This window comes from Ursus maritimus, unplaced genomic scaffold (genome assembly GCF_017311325.1).
Source record: "Ursus maritimus isolate PB19 unplaced genomic scaffold, ASM1731132v1 scaffold_5, whole genome shotgun sequence".
Classification (NCBI taxonomy): Eukaryota; Metazoa; Chordata; class Mammalia; order Carnivora; family Ursidae; genus Ursus; species Ursus maritimus.
Genome location: NW_024426663.1, coordinates 89014741 through 89035431, shown reverse-complemented (window position 1 = coordinate 89035431; position 20691 = coordinate 89014741). Strand labels below are relative to the sequence as shown.

At 55.9% G+C, this 20691-nt stretch overlaps 1 protein-coding gene across 1 annotated transcript in view; it reads left to right on the top strand.

Annotated features, from left to right (window-relative positions):
* Positions 1-20691, top strand: part of WNT3A (Wnt family member 3A) — a 40980-nt gene that overhangs the window by 1207 nt on the left and 19082 nt on the right. Inside the window, exon 2 of the mRNA XM_040622757.1 lies at positions 13603-13844. Within this exon, the coding sequence (XP_040478691.1) occupies positions 13603-13844 (242 nt within the window). The remainder of the gene's footprint in view (positions 1-13602; positions 13845-20691) is intronic.

The window sequence follows — 20691 nt, the reverse complement described above, 5'->3', positions numbered from 1 at the left end:
CACACACACACACACACACACACACACACAGGAACCTTCTCCGACGGCTTGCCTGGAATTATAATAATTACGCCGAGGGGAAGGGGGGGAACCGAGCGAGCCGAAGTACATCTAATCCGATAATAATTTTTCTCTTCGAGATGGTTCAGGAGCAGGGGCGCCCGGGTGGGGACGCGCGTCCAGGCGCAGCCAGGCGGGGCGGGGCGGGAGGGGAGGCCCGGGTGGGTCTAAAGATCTGGGAGAGGCGCTTGGCCGCACTTCGCGGACCCCGGCGGCCCGCACCAGCGTGCGCCGCACCTGCAGCGCCCTGTCGGCTTGGAGCGTGGGCTGGGGCGGCAGTGTCTGCCGCCGTGGGGACACTGACGCCCGCCCCGCCACCCGTGGGGAGCCGGGGGGGGCACGTCCGACAAAGCCCCGCGGCCGCCCGCTCCCGCGCAGACTTCTAATTAGAACCCGCCGCCGCCGCGCTCCTGGGCGCAGGAGGAAGCGCCCTTCGCCCCCGCGGTGCTCCCAAAAGGAAGGGCCCTGCCACCAGCCTTCTGCTACCCCACACCTTGGGATCTGTGTCCTGTTGGCCCTGAGGCTCCCTCGCCTTGACCTCCCCCCTCACCACACACACACACAGGTATGCCCCCCCTTTGCATCTGGACCGCATGTGTTCCGTCTGAATGGACCCGCACATGCTCTGACGCAACCCTGCATTTTCCAGGTCCGTGGGGAGGGGCCCTTCCGCTCAGCAATCCACCCAAGCAAGAGTCTAGAGCAGCCCTTTAGCCCCAGAGAGAAGGGGTGCCATGGAACCCCCAGTCAGTGATTCTGTTTCCTGAGGAGAAGCGTCTCTGGCAGAACAACCTTAGGGCTCTCTGGGGACGGCGGGTTTGCCCTCCTGTGTGCCCGCAGACCCGCTGCACAGGGAAAGGAGCCATATCCCCATGGTGCACACAGGCAGAGTAGAGAGGAGGGCTCACAGAGAAAGACTCCGGGTTTCATGGCTGGGGAAAGCCTTTCCACCTTCACGCCCTACCTGGCGGAGCTTCCCACTGGTGGCTCCTCCTTTCCCTGCCCTCCCTACCCCCAGTGGGGCTGAGGGACCCTCTCTTTATAACTTCTCACCTTCACGCCCAGCCTCCCTAATTGGTTGTTCTGTTTCATCCTCCCTCCCCCAGATGAAGTTGCTGCCCCCCCTTCTCCCCACACCTTGCATATAAAAGTGAAAGTAACGGGGGCTTTCTCACCTGCAGGAAGGACGGAAAGATGAGGAAACAGCCCAAATCGGGAGTAATTAGGCTTTTGAAGTTGGTGTGGCTCCCGGTGGGAGGGTGGAGGGAGAGGAGGAGCTGGTGCTGCTGGCAGCAGCCCGGCGGGAATTCCAAGGGCCACCCGCTCCCCCGTGCCTGCGGAAACGTCCCCGGGGTGCCAGGGCAGGTCTCAGCCTAGCCTCAGAGAGGCACACACACACACAGTCCCAAGACCCAAATGTTGAGAGTGTTCCTTGTGGGCTCCTCCTGTGGCGGACAGGACAACGGGGTCCCCAAGAAGGGACCGGAGAGGCTAAAGATATGTGTGCTGCAGGTCCCTCCCCTGTCCACTGGGAATTCAAGGATGCAGGAGGGCCCCTGTGAACACAGAATGGCAGCAGGGTCAAGGGGACACACCGAACACTGGAAACAGAACCCAGTAGGCTCCAGCGTTCCGTGGCACACTCTGGGCCCCCTCTTCCTGTGTCTGAGTCTGGGCTGAGGGCATCTGGTAACCCCCTGGGCCTTGCCTGGGCCTTGCAGGCCAGCCTGGCTTCAGTCCTACTCCCCCAGCAGGAGGCCAGGCCCCGCGCTCCCCCCACCAGGCTGCTCGGCTCCATTCCCGCCTTTTCCCGCCTGTTCTGGCCAGCCTGCCCCCTGCCATCCGCCCCACACCCTCACTGTGCTGGAGTTACAGCCCCAGTGGCCGGCAGCTGCCTGGCCCCTCACCAGTGGCAGCCAGACCCCAGGGTCCCCAGCACAGAGGCTGTGCTCTGGCACAGTCGTTACCTGGGCTGGCCCACAACATACCCCTGTGAGGCCACCCCTAGGTCAGATCCACAGTCTGGGCTGTGCTCCCAGTGCAGTGCTCCCCAGCCACCACCCTGCACGAAATATTGCTGGCAACAGACTCCCAACTAAGAGCCAGTGTCTGGCCCCTAGGCCCTGCTTGCCCCCAAGAAGGCCAGCTCATCCCCAAGTGCCCCCACCTTCCAGAGCCTCCTCTCTGCGTGGCCCTACCCCATGCCACCCCTCCAGCCCCCACATGGGTCCCCTCCATGTGCCCACTGTTTGTGGGGTGCAGGCGCACCTTGAGTTCAGAGGGGGTGGCCAGCCAGGAGCATTCTGGGGGGGTTCCCTTGTGGCCCCAGCCCCAAGGGGACAAGGAGGAGGGGAGAGCTGCTGGGGTGAGGGGTTACCTGTGTCAGGTGACTCTGACCTGAGAGCTGAGCTTCTCAGAGAGCAGGGCCCACGCACAGGACTTCCCTCCTGAGCTGTCTGCACCCCTGCACCCCTCCCCAGGGCGGCCCTGCCCCTCACTGCTCTAATCTCTCTGCTCCCTCTGCCTGCCTGTCTGTGTCTGCCTCTGTCTGTCTCTCTGTTCCTCGGTCTCTCCATTCCTCTGTGTCTCTCTGTCTCTCTCTGCAGCCTGGAGGCTGGTGAGAACAGTTAGCTAGGCCATAAGACCAAAGGATTCCGGACAGTAGGTGGACCCCTCTAATCTCGGGGTACTAGGATCAGCGTCCCCCCACAGAGCCACCAATGACCACCCTTGTATCAAGGACATGGTCAGAAACCTGTTTTACAGAACCACCAGGCAGGCACCCTTCATGTCCGTCCCTGCAGAGCACAACGCACGTGCCTCCCGCCTCCAACTCCCCCTGACCTGGCTGCCCACACACTCAAGACTGTCTCCCAGGCCTGGGTATCCCTGCATCTCAGTGGGCTCGCTCTTTTATAAGATGATTTTCTGCTGCATTTGCATAAACCTGCTAGAACCCTTTGTGGCGGGGGTGGAGGGGGAGGACAGGGCGAGTAACACAATCAGGGAGGAAATGGTCTTCGTTAGCCAAGAGCTGTAAAGCCACACTTGCCACGAAGTGTCCTGCATGCAGATCTCCAGCCTGCAGGGTGGGAGGGCCCCTGTCCCCCAGGGGCCCTGCCATCCTCCCAGCACAGGAATGCAGGGCCTGGAGACCCCACTGTCGATGAAAGTACCCATCACAGTGGAAGTGGTCCCCAGGCCAGAGCCACCCTGGGACAGTTGTCCATGAAGAAATGGGAACAGAAGCTGAAGACGGGATGCTTGGGGATGACATGGTATTATGTACATTTTTCATGCAACATCTTTACGTACTTTGTAGTAATGGATTGGAAATTTAAAAACCCCAAAACCCAAGTTGTTAGGTCAAAAAGCACCTTCACATCAGCCAGCAAGCCTGAGTGGGGTCTCTCCCCCGTGGACCACCATCCCTCCACGCACGGCCACCCGGCCCTGGCCCCATGGAGAGTTTGCATCTGCCCCTTCTAAGCCTAGCTGAAGGATCGAGAAGCCTCAGGAGGGGTGGCTGCCTGAGGATGACAGGCATGCCTGTATGGTGCCAAAAGGTGGTGAGCTGCCCATCATGCGGGGAGGGAGCAGAGGCCCAAGAAGGCACAGCCTGCAGAGGCCCAGTGCCCTGACCCTACCTTTGCAGAGCCAGCAGGAGGGCAATGCCTGAATCCCCAGCTGTGAAATCCCACCAGGGTTTGGTCCTTCCCCTTCTCTACCCTTCAGCTCTGCAACTGCTCAGCAAGACCCTGTCGACCCAGCGAATGAATGAATGATCGAATGAATGATGGAGTCTCTCCTATGAAACACAGAAAGCTATCGAGTGGGCTCTGCCTGGGTCGGGAGGACACAGCTGAGCGTCCCCGCACCCCCTGGCTGAGTTCCCAGCTCTGGGGCCAGGTCCCCATGACACACTGGGCAGCGCTGCCTCAGTCTCCCTCCCGGCCTCCCCAGGTGACACCCTGGAGGTGTCTCGTGCTTCGGTGCTTCCACATTCCTTCCCCGACAAAACGTGCCGCTGCCGCCCAGGGAAGCGGGCAAATGCATGGCCGCGGGCACGGGAGCCTCTGCCCGCCTGCCAGGACTTGCTCAAAGTATGTGTCAGTAATCCCGGCTCAGCCGGCGGGGCAGCGGGGGTGCTGGGGGGGCTGCAGGCAGGGAGAGGTGGCCCGACACGACCAGGGTCCTGCAGCCCCTCAACCATGCGCCCTCCCAGTGCCCCGAGTGCACCAGCTCCCGGGAGGGATCTTCCAGGCAGCAGGGGGCAGGAGCGTGGAGATCCCGGGCCCTCTCAGTGGACCCCACTGCATGGAGGGTGGAGAGAGAAAGCAGCCCCGGGGGGACCCAGCAGGTCAGCACCCTTGGTGGAGCCCTCGGCCCCATGTGGCTCCCAGATAGCCAGCTCCATCCAGAGAGGACAGAGCCCGCCCATCTTGCTAGGCAGCCCTCAGCCCCCAGGGCCACTGACCAGCCCCACACTCAGGGCTCTGGTCTGGGGACAGGAATCCGTGTCTCCATGAGACCTCATACATTGTCTCCACGGGGCAGACTGATGGGACCATCCCAGGCCCCCCAGGGTGAACGTGGGCCCCGACCTCCCTACTCCCCTGGGCCCTGCGTGGACCTCTATGCCTGCTCTGTGTCCTCAAAGGACAAGATGGGGTCTTGCCCTGTGGGAGCGGCACCTCATGGCCTAGAAGTGAAATGACACGCAGAAAGAGGTGGCAAGCTTCTGAGGCCTAGAGAAGGTGGCTAGCAGGGCTGGGGGCACAGAGCCTTTCCTGGAGAAGTGGCCCCAGGGGACACCAAGGTGCAGATGGCCCCGCCAGCCACGGCTCAGCTCCACTTAGGGAGCCTCAGGTAGAATGTGGTCCCCCCACCTCCCTGGAGAGCTGGGGAGACTGAAGCCAGGAGGGGAAGCAAATGAACCACGGAGCTGGGGCCTGTGTCCTACCCCTGCCCGCCAAGGCCCCGCCCACAGAGCCCCTCTCTCCGTGAGAACTGCCTGAAGTCGCCACTTGTCCAGGGGACATACACGGCCTCAGGCGAGGGCAGAGTGATGCTGAGAGTTGCTGCCGAAGGAAACAGAACCAGGTCCAAAGACACCTAGGAGCCGGCCACCCCATTGAGACTGCAGGGAACAGTACACAGGTGTCTCCTCTGTCTGCGGACCTGTGCCCAGAGGAGCCAAGGGAGATGGATGACACCCCCCCCCCCCGCCACACAACCACAGCGAAACCCCGGCGGGGGACGGCCACCAGCCCAGACTGGGTCCTGGGCACCTCCTTCTCCTGCGTGTTCCAGCCAGCGCCTCTGCTCCACCCTGAGCAAGATGGCCTGGCAAGGTGCCCAGCTGTCCGACAGCACTGCCCTCCACGGGAGGGAGAAAACCATTACCACCGGTGGGCGGCGGGTGTGGCTCACGTGGCCCCAGTCACAGGCTGGGACTGGAGTCGAGGGGTCACTCTCCAGACTGCATGCGCGTGCTCCAGGTGGAAGGTGATGCCCCCCCACTTCCCGAGAAACAGTAGTGTTCGCGGGAACCTGGAAGATGGGCCAAGCCCGCCGTCTTCTCACGACTCGCGTCACCCACACATTCACCCACAGAGGTGCTGTGTCCTGCTTGCACTTTGCCTCTCCGCCACATGTGGTCTGCATGTCGGGAGGCCCGGGGAGGCCACCACCTGATCCTGGACGTCGGCCCTTCTGCTGTGTGGACGGCCCTGCAGAGGGAGAGCCCTTCCAGGGCTCAGGCTCAGAGGGAGAAAGGGTGCCATGTCTGGGGGGTGGGTGCATTCAGTGTGGGACGCTCTGGTTTTGAGGGGCCTTCGGGTATCGGGCGAGAAGTCCAGCCGGGCAGCCAGGTGCTGGCGGACAGTGCGGGTGTGGGCGCCTTCTGGGACGGCACCCTGCTCTACGGGGAAGTGCAGTGAATTCCTCATGGGCTGAATCACAGCGCCAGGTGCAGGGTAAAGGAAGTGGGTGCAGCAAGGGTGGGGCAACCTCTGCTCCCCTAGACCCGCAGGACCACCGCGCTAGGGGACTACGGCACCCCCCTACTGCCCAGCTTTCCCTGGAGCCATCACGAAGGGTTGGGACCTCACCGTGACCCAGACAGCGGGACAACGGACTACAAGCTCCAGTCCCACATCCCCTGGACACCACCACCCCCAAAGGGAGCGCCCTAAGTCAGGCGCCGCCCGTCCCTGTCTGGAGCATTGCACACCTGCAGAGCCTGTGAGGCTGAGGGGGCGAGTGGGGGATTAACCCGAAGCTCAGTGTAGGCTCCTGAGGGTTTGTGAGGCCTGGTCCATGCTGGGAACCCTCCCGTGGCCCCCCTCACGGTACAGGGCAGGACCCCGAGGTCACCTCCGTGGGGCCTGGGAGCGGGCAGCCCCGTGCAGCATCACCCTTCTGGCCACCTCCAGAGAGATACCTGGGGTGTGAGCGAGGGAAACTGGGGCACAGAGGGCCCTGACGCAGCCAGCCAGGGGTACGCACAGGCGCCACTCACGTTGACCCTCGATGACTGGTCAGCAACGTACATGGAACTACACAGGGCCCAGGAGACTCGTGGTGCTGGCCACGTGAGTTCTGTCTGTAGATGTGACACATCGCGCACTCATCGCAGACTGACGCTCACTCCCCTCACTCGTGTGTGGGAGACCCCCCCCCACGGTGACTGTGTTGGGAGGGGCCCCCACAACGGGAGCGGTGTCCCCATAAGAAGCACAAGAGACCAGGGCTCTCTCTGACACTGATGTGTGAGCCGGCAAGGGGGTCCTCACTGGACCCCAGATCTGCCACACCTTGGTCCTGGACGTCGAGCCTCCAGATCAGGGAGAAGTAAGTGCCCCCGGTCTGTGGAGACTCTTGTCCCTAGACGCTATTTGTCTGCATGATACTGAATACATCTCAAGGGCATCCGAGTGTATGGAGAAGGGGGCAATTGGGAGGCCGTCCTGCTGTATGAACACGGGGCCAGGTGTCTTCACCTGAGCCAAGATTCCTGGTCCAGGAGGTGTCAGGGCACCGTCCACAAGGTCGTGTGGGTCAGAGGGACTCGGGTAACTGCCCAGCTGAGCCCACGGCCACCCAGGTGACGTGACAAGACAGGTGGGGCCGGTGGGAGGCTGGCAGTGGCTAATGGTAGGCAGAGGCAGGAGGGACGGCAGGAGCCTGGAAGGGAGAAGTAACCAGCCTGCACAAGGGACAGGCAGCAGACAGGGGAGGGGTGGTACAGGGGCAGGGGAGGGGTGGCATGGGGGCACAAGAGGAGGGGTGGCTTGGGAGCAAGGAGGAGGACAGGAGGGAAGCACAAAGGCCAAGGCGGCCAGGCAATGAGGGTGCTGTGGCTTGACCGTGGAACTACACAGGGAGGTGCTGTCCCCTGGGTCTAAGCAGGCTGGAGGGCAAGGAGCACACGGTATGCCCGTCTCTGCTCCTTAACAAGGGGCCAGACTTGAAGGCTTCCAAGGGCTCACACTCACACCTGTTAGCTCACGCCCAACAGGTGCCAAGTCTGGCTGGCTCATGTGGGGCCCCCACTTGGGTCTCAAGAGGCCGGCTCCAGGTGTTAGCCAGTTTGGGGTAACAGTGTCCTCCAACCTCGCCCACTCTCAGACTTGGTTGTTGCACTGGGGGGGACCTGGTCCCCACGAGCTTGAGGCTGCCACGGGGTGGTTCTCAGCTCCTTGGGGAGCTCTGTGGTCCAGGGATGCAGCCCCCCCATTACAGGGCCAGCAGCTGCTCTGGATGCCCATGTCTCTGACTCTGCTCCCAGCCAGAGGCTGTGCTTGAAAAGCCCGTGGTGAGAGGGCAATAGGCGTTGGCAACCTGACTGACATCTGCAACACTGTAAGCAAGCATGGCCTGTCATCCCGACATGGTCCCGGCAGTGGGGCCAGAGTCTGGGCCTGGCGGGGCTGCCGCCTTCCCAGGGTTCAGAGCCGTGTGTCCCCTCCTGCAAGCCCCTGAGCATCCTCGGCGCTGCGGGGTGGCCCCCCAGCGCGGGGAGACGCCCTTGTTGTTTGCACCCACCGCGCACAGCAGCCAAGCACAGGCCACATAGGGCGGCAGCCGCGTTCTGGTCTGTGAGCTGGTGTCACCGGCAGGAAGCTGATGACGCTCATCTCAGGTGGCAGGTGGGACGTGGATTAGCCCCAGTGTGGGCTCACCAGTATGTGCTTCACTGCAGCTCTGCGTCAGTCCTGTTGCCGTACCTGTTTCTTCCTCTCTGCTGGGTTGGCAGGAGCTCAGAGAGCTGCATGCCCCTGTCCCACCTGCATCCCCAGCACACACACATCTTAGGGTGGAGAGACCACCCTGGTGCCTTGCTATAGGCTGTGGACTGTCTCTCCGGGGATGTTCTTCCTTCCCGGACATGACCCAGGAGCCCAGCGAGCCCCCGGTGCTGTTGACTTTACGAGCTCGGAGAACCTGGGGAGACCTAGGGCACAGGGATCATGGTGCGCCTCTCCTATGCAGTGCCTCCAGTCCCTGGGAGACCCTTGGACAGGCCAGTGCATCACCATTCCCCAGAGGTGGCCACGGGCCCCTTGCAGCCCCTGTTCCGCTTGGAGCTTCTCCCCACCCTCCTGTCCTGCCCCTGGCCTCACCCCGAGCGCCCCACTTCCTCCCAGAAGGGTGTGGGAGGTGGGAGTTACAGACTGTGGTTTTCCCAGTGCTGACGGATCGGGATATCTACCTTCTCTTTAAGAATTTGGGTCCTGGGGGTGTGGGGGAATGGTGCACGTCCCCCTTGGATTTTTCCCCAGCTTGACTGAGATATAGCAGACACCTAACATTGGAGAGGTTAAGGTGTACGTCGTGATGATTTGGTATGTGTGTATATTACGAAATGATACCACATAAGGTTACTGAGCATCACCTGAACTTCTAATGTTATTTTTTTTTAATGGCTCCATTTTGCCTTCGAGGCCAAGCCAAATCCGGTGTCCCAAAGAGCCCCTTTGACCCTCTGCTGGCCCTCTCCCCTGCAGGACCGGAAGCGTCCAGCTCTCCACCCCCTCAGGCAGGGTTGGCAGCACCCAGGCCCCCTTGGCCACCTGGTTCTGGACACAGGAACCTCTGCGGAACCAATTCAAGGGGGACCGGGCGTCAGGTCCAGAGTGGGTGTGAGAAGAACCCAGCCCGGGCTGGTGAAGGCTAGGACAGTGGGAGCAGCATCAGGGCTGGCACCCTGGCCTCACTCCCTGGCTCTGGGAGGTGGCGAGCCGGGGCCTGCCCAGGAGGAGGGCTGGCCAGGTGGAGGTGCTGGGGGTGGGGCGGGCAGGAGCTGACTCAGCACCCCGGAGCCAGGCCGCTGCCAGAAGCGGGAGCTTGGAAGTCCCCGCTCTGCTTTCCCTGGAGGATGGCCTGGGAGGCGGGAAGGAGGCCTGACGGCAGGGAGCAGGACAGGGCTGCTCTTCCTGCTCTGACCTGGGAGGTGAGGGGCCTCAGGAGGCAGGCTCTGTGCTCTCTGCTGCAGGTGCGGGGCTCTGGGGTGCACCTTGCCCCCCTCCCAGCCCCCATCCAGAATGAGTCCTGGCTCTGGCATTTGGCCAAGGAGCCAGCACCTCAGGCCTGACGAAGTTTGTCTAAACTAAGTGGTGCCTTTCTTTTCCACTCCTTCTGAGTCTCCAGTAAACAAGCACATTCAACCAAGAGAGAAATAACCGAGTGCGTGGATTTCCTTCTGGGTGGACTGTCTGCCCCTCTTGGACTGGAGCGAGGCTGAGACAACAGAAGAGATGCTGGAGGGAGCCCCCCAGGAGCCAGACCCCCTGGGAAGCATTCTGCCACCAGAGCCATGACCGGAAACGATCCCCCCCCACCTCCCAAACGCTCCATCCCGAGCACGTCCTGCAGTCAGACCAGATGCAGGGTCTGGACAGGAACATCTGTGTGCCCACGACTCCTCTGCCTGGTTACCCCACAGCAGAGCACCCCCTCCAGCCACCCATCTGTTCATCTCCCAGGTTTATGCCTCTGAGCACTCGGCCAGCTCATCAGTAAAGAGAGCTCCACACTTGTTTGAAATCACATCCCGTGTGATCCAAGTAACAGTGAGGCATCCTGGCTCTCAGAGTGGAGGAGCTGCCAGGGAAGCCCCACCTGCAGTGACCAGCTCGTCCAGCTCGGAGTCCTGCACAAACTGGGACAGCTGGTCCCCAGCCTCGCCCCACCAGCTGGCCTCCAAGGCACCTCTCCTGGGGCTCCTGGATGCTTGGAGGTGCATAGATTGAGAACCATCGGCCTGGGCCCCATGGTCACCTCCCGGGCCTGGTGTGGCCTCCAGGACTGCCCATAGCAGCCCTATCTCGGTCGGAGGCAGAAAGGAGCCTGGCAAGTGACCGGCCAGGCCACCCAGAGGGAGGCAGGGCTGGACTCCTGTATGGGAAGGCCGTAGAAGCTACAGAAGCATCCTGAACCAGAGTCCACCCACCCCGCCCCAGCACCTGCCCTGTGTCCTTCCCAGCTGCGTCCTCACAAAGCCGCCTGGCTACTTGGTCCTCAGGGACCGTCTCCCTGGGTCCCTCCACTCATTAGAGGGGGTGTCATCCCAACCCCTCCTGCTGCCAGTTCCAGGTCACAGCTGGTCATGCAGAGTGGGGTGGGGGCACGCGGCCTGGGACAGTGTGTGTTCCCAGAGCACTTGGTGAGGAGCCCTCAGCATTGCTTCCTGCTGGGCGGATGTCAGAGGTGGGGATACCAGGGTTCACTTCCAGAGTTACCTCACGGTGGAGGCAGACACCTGACATTAGCCTGGTGCGGGCAGAGCCATCCACACACGGCCTGTGCATTGACTCAGGCTGTGGTCCCTGGTGCGGTGACGGGGCAGCTTGCTGGGTGGGTGGGTTGGACTTGGCAGGTGCGCGCTGGACAGGCAGCACAGGTGAGGATGTTCTGAAGGAGAATGGGGCTGGGGGCGTTTGCCCTGTGTGTACAGGTTCTCTGTGGGAGCTCCAGCCGGGGTCACAGTGGGTCACACAGAGTAGATGCAGCCTGTCTCTCCCCACATCACTCCGCTGCCTCCCCCATCCTCTCTGTCCCCTCCCTGTGCTCTAGCCCAGCCAGGCCCATCTTCTCAGCCTGGATGCCTCACTTCCACCCACTGGCCCCCGAGGTCAGAGAACCCTGATGTTGGCCTGCACACCACCTTTCAGCCCACGTGTAGCCCACATGCCCAGCTTCCCTCCCATCCCGCCACCCACCTGCTCAGCTGGTCCACTGGGAAGCACGGGGGTCCCCGTGGGGGCAGCTCCTGTGGTCTCCACTCAGAGCGTCCCTGTAGGCCAGGGCAGGAGAGCAAGGCCCAGACCACAGAACACTTTCTAGGTAGGTGAGGCAGAGGGCTGGAAACCGCAGGCTCACGGGACTGTGGGGGCAGGTGTGGAGGAAATGTGGGGAAAGTCAGGTCTAGCCCAGCACCTGGCACTCAGCAGGGTCTGCAAGTAGAGAAGGAACCAGCGAGGGAACAACCCCATCAGAGATGAGCCAGCCCCACCATCACAGGCCATCCTGGGGACACACACTTACTTGGGAGTGGGAAGGCCTGCGGTATCTGACACAAGGTCCTGTCTGGTTTGTGCAGCTTGTCAAGGCACTGGGGTAAGGACAGACGGGACCCCTGCGGACTGAGCCGAGGAAGGGGGGTCAGATATTGGGGCGTGAACGTGGGAGAGACGCAGGATGCCAGGAGCGTGGTCTAAAAGTGTGGGCGATCAGGAACGCGGGCCCACAGCCCACGGACGGAGGCTTGACTCGGGCGCCTGGCTGCAAGGTGCTGTGCTCCTGGGGAGAGAGAGGCTTTAATTCTTAAGAAGTTCTTGAGCAGGGGGAGAGGAAGGCGAGGAGACGGTGGACGTGGTGGCATGCCCAGGAATGTGGGGAAACACACGCTGTTGGGGGGTTTGGCCAGGGGAGCATGGGCGGAGGTGGGAAAACTGCCCACTTCCCAGCTGGCTTCCTAAGTAAGGCAGAGCTGCTGCAGAGGGAAGGCCAGGAGGGGGACCCACACAGGGGCAGGGGGCTGCACGGGAACCGGGGGGACAAAGCCTGTGTCGGTGGAGAGACCGCTGGAGGAGGAGGAAGGTGTAGTGAGGCTGGGCGGTGGTGCAGGGCCTGCAGTGTGTGCGGGGAGAGCAGACTGAGCCAGATTTTAGCAGGACAGGCTTGAGGAAGCTCCAGGTGCTGGAGGGTGTGGGCTTTGTGCCTCAAGGCAAGGCAGCCTTGAAGATGTTAGAGAAGGAGGAGGGAAGCAGGTTAGCATCTCCTGTGTATTTCCGGAGGGTAGGTTTGTTTCTCTGACAGACAGTGATTCCCCACTTTCCCCGGCTCTTACCACAGCTGGATGGAACTGGGTTAGACTCAAGGTAGGACTTACCTAAGGTCACTGTCATAACGCAGGTGTGTGGGCTGCTAAGGGACACAGAAGCCTTTGTCTCTCCTTCTCTCCCGGTGCTCAACCTCCCAGGGCAACAAGAAGAGACTGGGAGGGGGGCGCTTCGGCTGAGGCTAATAAAGCTGTCATTGACTCAGTTTCTCCCTCCAGACAAAGGAGACACAGGCCCTCCTGCCTGGAGGCCACCAGACCAAGCTACCAAATAAATAAGCAGGGACCTTCCTGCCAGGCTGATGGGCAGCTGTGCATCTCGGCTCTGGCCTGGGATGCAGCATGCCCAGCAGCCCAGAGGAAGGGCACAGATGGGCTCTCCAAGCTGGAAGAGGAGAGCGCTGCAAGACCGACCACGGGCAGCACTGGGCGGGGTCGTTCATGGGCGGCAGGATCCACCGTCACCCGGGGAACAGGAGGGAGTGACCACGTACGGCGGAATAGGGGTCACCAGGGGCCCCGGCAGGTGTTACAACTTGTCACCCATCTGATCGTAGAAGCTCTTTACTATATGTCCACAAAAGGACCTGGCACCTTTTCTTTGAAATCAAGGTGTAATTACCTACAGTAAAATGGACACGGTTTGGTCGGTCTTGACACGTGAACACGTGTGTAACCAACACCCCCTTCCATCACAGAGCGCTCCCATCACCCCGGACAGGTACGGTCCAGTAGGACTTTCCGCAGGGACGGAAAGGTAGCATTTCTAACCAACCGCCTCGGTAGCCATGGCCATGTTGGCTGGTGGGACTGAAAAACCAAATTTCTCTCTCTTCGTTTGTTGTTTCACGTAATTTAAATGTCACGGTGCAAGCGGTGAGTGGGATCCGTGGCGGGCGGTGTTCACTCACGCTGGTCCTCCAACCTGAATTCAGGAGGACCCTGTGCCCTGGTTTTTGCCCCCATCTATGACTCCCCTGTTCTCCCCCGCCCCCCAGCTCACTGCTCTCCATTCGGAGCAGCAGGAGGAGACACCCCTGTCCACCCGTGCTCCTGTGGGTGTGGACTTGGGTGGCTCTGGCCGGGTCACAGTGCTGTGAATGTCTGCGGGGGCTTTCCACCCTGCTGTGCTGGGACTGGCTAGGGTCACTCCCTCCTCTGAGCAGCCCCCCAGCTGACCGGTCTCCTCTCCCCAGGTCCCTGGCCGTCGGACCCCAGTACTCATCCCTGGGCACTCAGCCCATCCTGTGCGCCAGCATCCCCGGCCTGGTCCCCAAGCAGCTGCGCTTCTGCCGGAACTACGTGGAGATCATGCCCAGCGTGGCAGAGGGCATCAAGATCAGCATCGAGGAGTGCCAGCACCAGTTCCGTGGGCGCCGCTGGAACTGCACCACGGTCAACAACAGCCTGGCCATCTTCGGCCCTGTGCTGGACAAAGGTACGCGGGGCCCCTTCATGGCCTTCGGGTGGAGGCTACGAGCTGGGCGGTGTGCTCCAGGTCCAAGCAGCCCCCAGCAGCAGGAGCTGCTCTGTCTTGACCCGCCTCAGTGTCTCTGCTGTGCGCCGCCTGGGAACGGCGTCTCCAGCAGGTTGGCCGTGCTGTGCAGACCTCATTCTCGGGGCATCTCCCACATGGGTCCTTTCCTGTTTCCCCTTCCCCAAGGAGATATTGTACGGGTCCAAAGAGACAGGCTTCCCACAGGAACCAGGCCTTCAGGGGTGTCTTGGAGAGAAAATACAATTTTGTTTTTTAAACACAGGGAGGGGAGGTGGGGTGGGGGACAACAGAGGCACACATCAGGAGTTATCCAGGGTGCTAGGGCCAGGGAGTTATGTTAGGAAGAGGTAGAAGATGAGGGTTGGGCGTTGGTTAACTTTTGGTGAAGAGCAAATTTCCACCAAAGATAGTGGTTTGCATAATAATACCCACGCGCTGTATATCCCAACGTCTGCAAATCAGAGGGCAGCGGGTCGGCGCCTCAGCGGGTCCCCGCTCTTTCCCACGTCTGGCAACCGTCGCTGAGATCCGCAGGCACACCCTTAAGTGGCGTCTGCAATATGGTGGCCGGGGAGAGAGAAAGGCTGCTTTCACTCAGCATGATGTTTTCAGGATCGGTCCACGTGCTGCGTGTGTCAGCACTTCCTTCCTTCCTATGGGTCCACAGTATCCCACTGAGTAGATGGGCCACATTTTATGATGCATTCATTGTTGATGGACTTTTGGGTTATTTCCACCTTGTGTCTTTTGTGAACACAGCTGCCATGGACGTTTTTGTACAAGTATCTGTTTGAATACCTGTATTCAAATCTTTGGGATATATTCCTAGGAGTGGAATTGTTCTGATTAAGATTTGGGGGAAACATCACAGGGGCCTCACCATCTTACATTCCCACAAGCAATGTGCGAGGGTTCCAATTTCTCCACAGCCTCACCACCACCGTGTCATGTCTGCCTCTTTCCTTATCCATCCCAGTGGGTGTGGAGGGATATCTCATTGCAGTTTTTATTTGTGTGTCCCACATGGCCGATGATGTTGAGCATCTGCTCATAGGCTTGTGGGTCATCTGTATGTCTTCTTTGGAGAAGCGTCTGTTCAAATTCTTTGCCCAATTTTTTAAAAGATTTATTTATTTATTTATTTATTTATTTATTTAAGAGAGAGAGTGCATGGAGGGGAGAGGCAGAGGGGGAGAGACAGAGAGAGAGAATCTCAAGCAGACTCTGCGCTGAGCACAGAGCCCAACTTGGGCTCAATCCCAGAACCCTGAGATCATGACCTGAGCCAAAACCAAGAGTCAGATGCACAGTTTACTGTGCTACCCAGGCGCCTCTGCCCAGTGTTTAACTGGGGTGCTTGTCTTTTTGTTTTTCAGTTGTCAGACCTCTTTATATATTATAGACACTGAATTTTTATCAGATCCATGATCTGCAAATAATTTCTCCCATTGTATAGGTGGTCTTTTCATTGTTGTGACAGTGTCCTAGAATCACAAAAGTTTTAAATTTTGATGAAGTCCAATTTATTTATTGAAGTGTTCAAAGTAAGCATTGCCTAATCTAAGGTTACAAAGATTTACACCTGTGTTTTCTTCTAAGAGTTTTATAGTTTGATCTTTTACATTAAATCTTTGATTTACAGGGAGTAAATTTTTGTGTATGGTGTGAGGTCAGATCCAACTTTCTTCTTTCACATGTGGAAATCCAGTTATTCCAGCATCATCTGCTGTTGAACAGATTATTTTTTCCCCATTGAATGGTCCTGGTCCCCTTGTCAAAAATCAGTTGGCCATGATGTGTGGAATTTATTTCTTAACTCAATTCCATTCCTTTGATCTATATGACTGTCCTCTTGCCAATTCCACACTATTTTGATGGTGTAGCTCTGTAGTATGTTTTGAAGTCAGAAAGTGCCAATCAAATCCTCCATTCTATTTTTCTTTTACAAGATTGTTTTGGCAATTTGGGTCCCTTGTAATTCCATATGAAGTTTAGGATCAACTTCTGCATGTCTGTGAAAAAGGCTTTTGGGATTTTCATGGGCATTACAGTCTGTAGATTATTTAGGGCAGTATCGCCCTCTTAACAATATTAAGCCTTCTAATCTATGACATGGGATTACTTTCTGTTTATTTAGGTCCTCTTTGCTTTCTTCCAGCAAAGTTTTGTAGTTTTCAGTTAATGCATTTAACTTTACCTCCCTGGTTAATGCATTTCTAAGTATTTGTTTTCCTTTTTGATGTTATTGTAAATGGAATTATTCTCTTATTTTCCTTTTTGGACTATTCATTGCTACTATATAGAATACAAATAATTTTTGTGTTTTGATCCTGTATCCTGCAATTTTGCTTAATTTTTGGTAGCTCTGAGAGGTTTTTTATAGGTTCCTTAGGATTTTCTATATATAGGATCATGTCACCTATGAATAGTGACAGTTTTACTTCTTCCTGTCCAGTTTGTATACCTTTGCTATCTTCTTCTTGCCTAATTGTTCCACCACTTCCAGCACTATGTTGAGTAGCATCAGTGAGAGTGGGCATCCTTGTCTTGTTCCTGAGATTAGGGAGAGACATTTCAGTCTTTCACCATCAAGTAAGAGGTTTGCTGTGGGTTTTCCATAACTGCCCTTTATCAGGTTTAGGAAATTCACTTCTATTTCTCATCTGTTGAATTTTTGTATCATGAAAGGGTGTTGGATTATATCAAATGCTTTTTCTGCTCCACTTAAGATGCCCATGCGGTTTTGTTCCTTCATTCTCTTAATGTGATGTGTTATTATTGGTTGATTTTCCTACACTGAAGCACCCTTGCATTCTTGGGATAAATCCCCATTGGTCATGGTCAATAATCCCTTTAACATGCTGGAGGATTTGGTTTGCAAGCATTTTGTTGAGGATTTCTACATCAATATTTACAAGGGACATTGGTCTGTAATTCTCTTTCCCTGTAGTATCTTTATCTGACTTTGGTATCAGGGCAACACTGGCCTCAGAGAATGAGTTAAGAAATGTTTCCTGCTCTTCTGCTTTTTGTAAGAGCTTGAGAAGGATTGGTGTTGATTCTTCTTTAATCGTTTGGTAGGATCCATCAGTGAAGCTTTCCTTTCTTGGGAGGTTTTAAATTACTTGTTCGATCTCATTATTTGTTATAGGTCTGTTCAGATGTTCTATTTCTTCTTAAGTCAGTTCTGGTATTTATGTGTGTCTAAGAATGTATCCATGTCATCTAGGTCAGTGTTTCATCTTGGAAGGATAGTCTTGCCAAATGTAGAATTCTTGGTTGACAGTGTTTTCCTTCAGTACCTGAAATATATTGTCCCACTACCTTCTGACTCTGGTTTCTGATGAGAAATTGTCCGTTAATCTCATGCAGAACCCTTTGTACATGACAAGATGCCTCTCTCTTGCTGCTTTAAATATTCTCTTTGTCTCTGTCTTTTGATAGTTAATTAAAATATGTCTCAGTGTGGATCTCTGTATATTTATCCAGCTTGAAGTTTATTGAACTTCCTGGAAATATTGATTCAAGTCCTTTATCAAATTTGAAACTTTTTGGCCATTATTTCTTCAAAATTCTTTCTGCCTCTTTCTCTCTGTCCTCTCCTGGGATTCCTGCAATGTGGTGTTTGTTACCACATTTGATGATGTCTCACAGGTCTGTTCGTTTTTCTTCATTCTTTTTTCTTTCTGCTCCTCAGACTGCATAATTGCAATTGAACTATCTTCAGGGTCACTGATTCTTTCTTCTGCTGCTCAGCTGTGCTGTTGAAAACCTCTAGCAAATACTCCATTTCAGTTACCATACTTGTCAGCACTACAATTTCTATTTGGTTGCTTTTTGTAATTTTTATCTCTTTACTGATATTCTCTCTTTGTTGAGACTTTGTTCTCCTGGTTTCTTTTATCCCTTTGAGCATATTCAGGACAGTTGACTCAGTGTCTTTGTCTGGTACAGCCAATATTTATGCTTCTTTGGGATACTTTCTGTTAATTTCTTTTTTCTCTGAATGGCCTGTACTTCCTTGTGTCTTTGCATGCCTTGTAATTTTTTTGTTGAAATGTGTGCCTTTTGATCATTACAAGATGGCCACTCAGGAAATCAAATTCTTTCTCCTCCTTGGAGTTCAGCATGCTTACTGTGGGTTGTAGTTGCTTGTTTGTTTAGTGATTTGTCTTTAGCTTGTGGTCAGCTAGTGGTTTGGCAAAAATTTCCTTAATGTCTTGGAGGGGAAGAAAAAAGAAAACAAAGCAAAGAAAGAAGACTCCTCTCATCTTTGTGGATTGGCTGTGTTGTGCAGGCTTTCAACAGTAGCTAGTCTGCTCACAGCCCTGCCTTGGCCTTCACTTCCTGCCTGCACTGAGCCTGAAGATCAGCTGTGGGTGGAAGCTTGTGGTCTCTCCTGAGCATGCTCTCTGCTCTTGGTGGGCACATGGCTTTAACTTTCCTCGTACACACAGCAGTTTTTCAAACACTTCATTCCCCAAAGCAACTCTCCCCAACACTTTTCCACCAGATGGTCGCTATGTCTACTGTTGGCCCCAACTATAATTTTTTGCCCCATGTGGCAGCCACTCGCTCATTTGATTTTCAGTGTTTTCCAGGAGTGGCCTCTGCTTAGCCACTGTTCCACCCTGAGTTCTGAGGTAGGCATCAGTTTTTCAGGTCAAACAGACAAATTCTTAAGGAGCAACATCCACTCTGCTCCCTCTGGAACCATCCACCACATGGGAACAATTCACACTGCCACCTCGAGACTTCACTGTGCTGGGGAGGGTGGTGCTGTGACCAAGTGAAAATGCCTCAAAGCTCTTCTAAGTTGTCAGAGATACCTTTTTCTTGATTCAGCATTTGCTTGGCTGCTAAAAACCTTGAACTTCCTTCCAGGTTTCTGATAGCATTGGCTCTGACAGTTTCTGCTCCATTCTTGCCATGTTTCTGTGGAGTGATGGGCCCTCAGATCTCCTCACTCTGCCATTTTGCTGATGCCACTCCACACCACCTTTTCCAGACTGGCCTCAGTGGCTACGCAGTGCCACATTCTGTTAGTGGAGGCAGTTACAGAGGCCCACTTGGATTCTAAGGTAGGGGACCCAGACCCCACCCCTCAGTGGCATATCGAGGTCCTCTAGGGAGACAAGCATGAAGGATGGAACATGCACTGGTGCAGCTGCGTCTGGAATGCAGAGGAAGGAAGGACAAGAGATGTCTGGGAGGAAGATACACTGGACCCTGGGACCACTGGTGTGCATGGAGGGGAAGACAGCTGAGGAAGGGTCCCGAGAGTGCAACCAAGCATTGCATGGAGGGTTGGTGGTGCCAGATTGCATTTGTTCAAGCACCTGAGGCTCCCCCCCTTCAGGTGGTTATGGTCATGCCCACAGGCCATGTAGGGAAAGGAGAGGGATCACACCATGTGACCTTGACTGGTGAGTCAGTTGGCTTCCTGGAGTGTCAGCGTCCCTGTCTATAAAATGGGACACTAATTGCCACTCAGTTGACTTCACAGAGCTGCTAGTTGGGGTAATTACATGGTAGTCCCCACAGGGACAGCTGCTGCCATGTGTGGGAGGAGTTAGGGTCACAGGACGCTGTGGTACATCAGCTGTATGAGGGCCTGTGTGTGTGTGTGTGTGTGTGTGTATTTGTAAGTGTGTGGTGTGGTGTGCATGCATGTGTGTGTATTTGTACATGTATGGTATATGCATGTGTGTGCACGCATGTACGTGGTATGCATGCATGTATGTGTATGCATCTGTGAGCACACATGTGTGCGAGCAAATGTACACATTTATGTACATGCATATGTGTGCATGTGTATGCACACATGTGAACACACTTGTGTGGTGTGGTTGCCACCCACATAGGTCCTCTGCTGTGCCAGTGGTGTTGTGGCCTGAGGAGACATGTCCAGCAGGCCCCTAAACACCCCTGAATGCTTCCTGCTCCCCCAGGTGAGAAGAAATGTCAGGGATTTCAGGAAGGAGACAGGAGCCTGACCTACCTGAAGAAGCTACCAGCTGGGTGGTGGAGGAGGGCAGTGTCAGGCAGGGTCAGACCCCACCTGGAAGCCAGGGAAGGAAGCCTGGGCTTACTCCGGGGCTCTGTTCTACCCCATGGTCTACATGTCTGTTCTCTTCCTGTTGTGCAGTACGATTGGAAATCAGGAAGTGTGGGTCCTCCAACTTTGCTTTGCTTTTTCCAGACTGTTTTCACTATCCAGTACCCCTTGCCATTCTGTATGGATTTTAGGTCAGCTTGTCAGTTTCTGCAAAAACAAAAGCTCACATTTGTAGGGAGTGTGTTGAATCTGCACATCCCCTTGGGGAATATGGCCATCTTGATATTAAGCCACCCAGAACATGAACATGGGATGTCTTTCCATGTATTTAGGCTTTTTTCAGTTTCTTTCAATGACATTGGGCAATTTTCAGCATACAAACCTTGCACTTCATTTTAAGTTTTAAAGATCCGGGTGTGAGGATCTTCATTCATATCAATGAATAGGTGACATGGGAAAGTTTTGATTTAACGTGGTTCTCAATTCTTTGAGTTTTTTCTGAGTTATATGTGACAAAAATCACATAATGATCTATTATCAAACAGTTTTAAACATCTGTCAGCTCATGGCTCAGTTGGGTCCTCCTTTCAGCCTGTGGAAAACAAGGAGTTGGATGATGACCTATTTTGCAGAGAGCTCCATGGCCCAGTTGTTATCAACATGGCCTGGAAGCCTGAAAGTCCCCTCCTGGGACAAGTGGGAGATGGTGGTTATAGGGGTGGAGGCAGA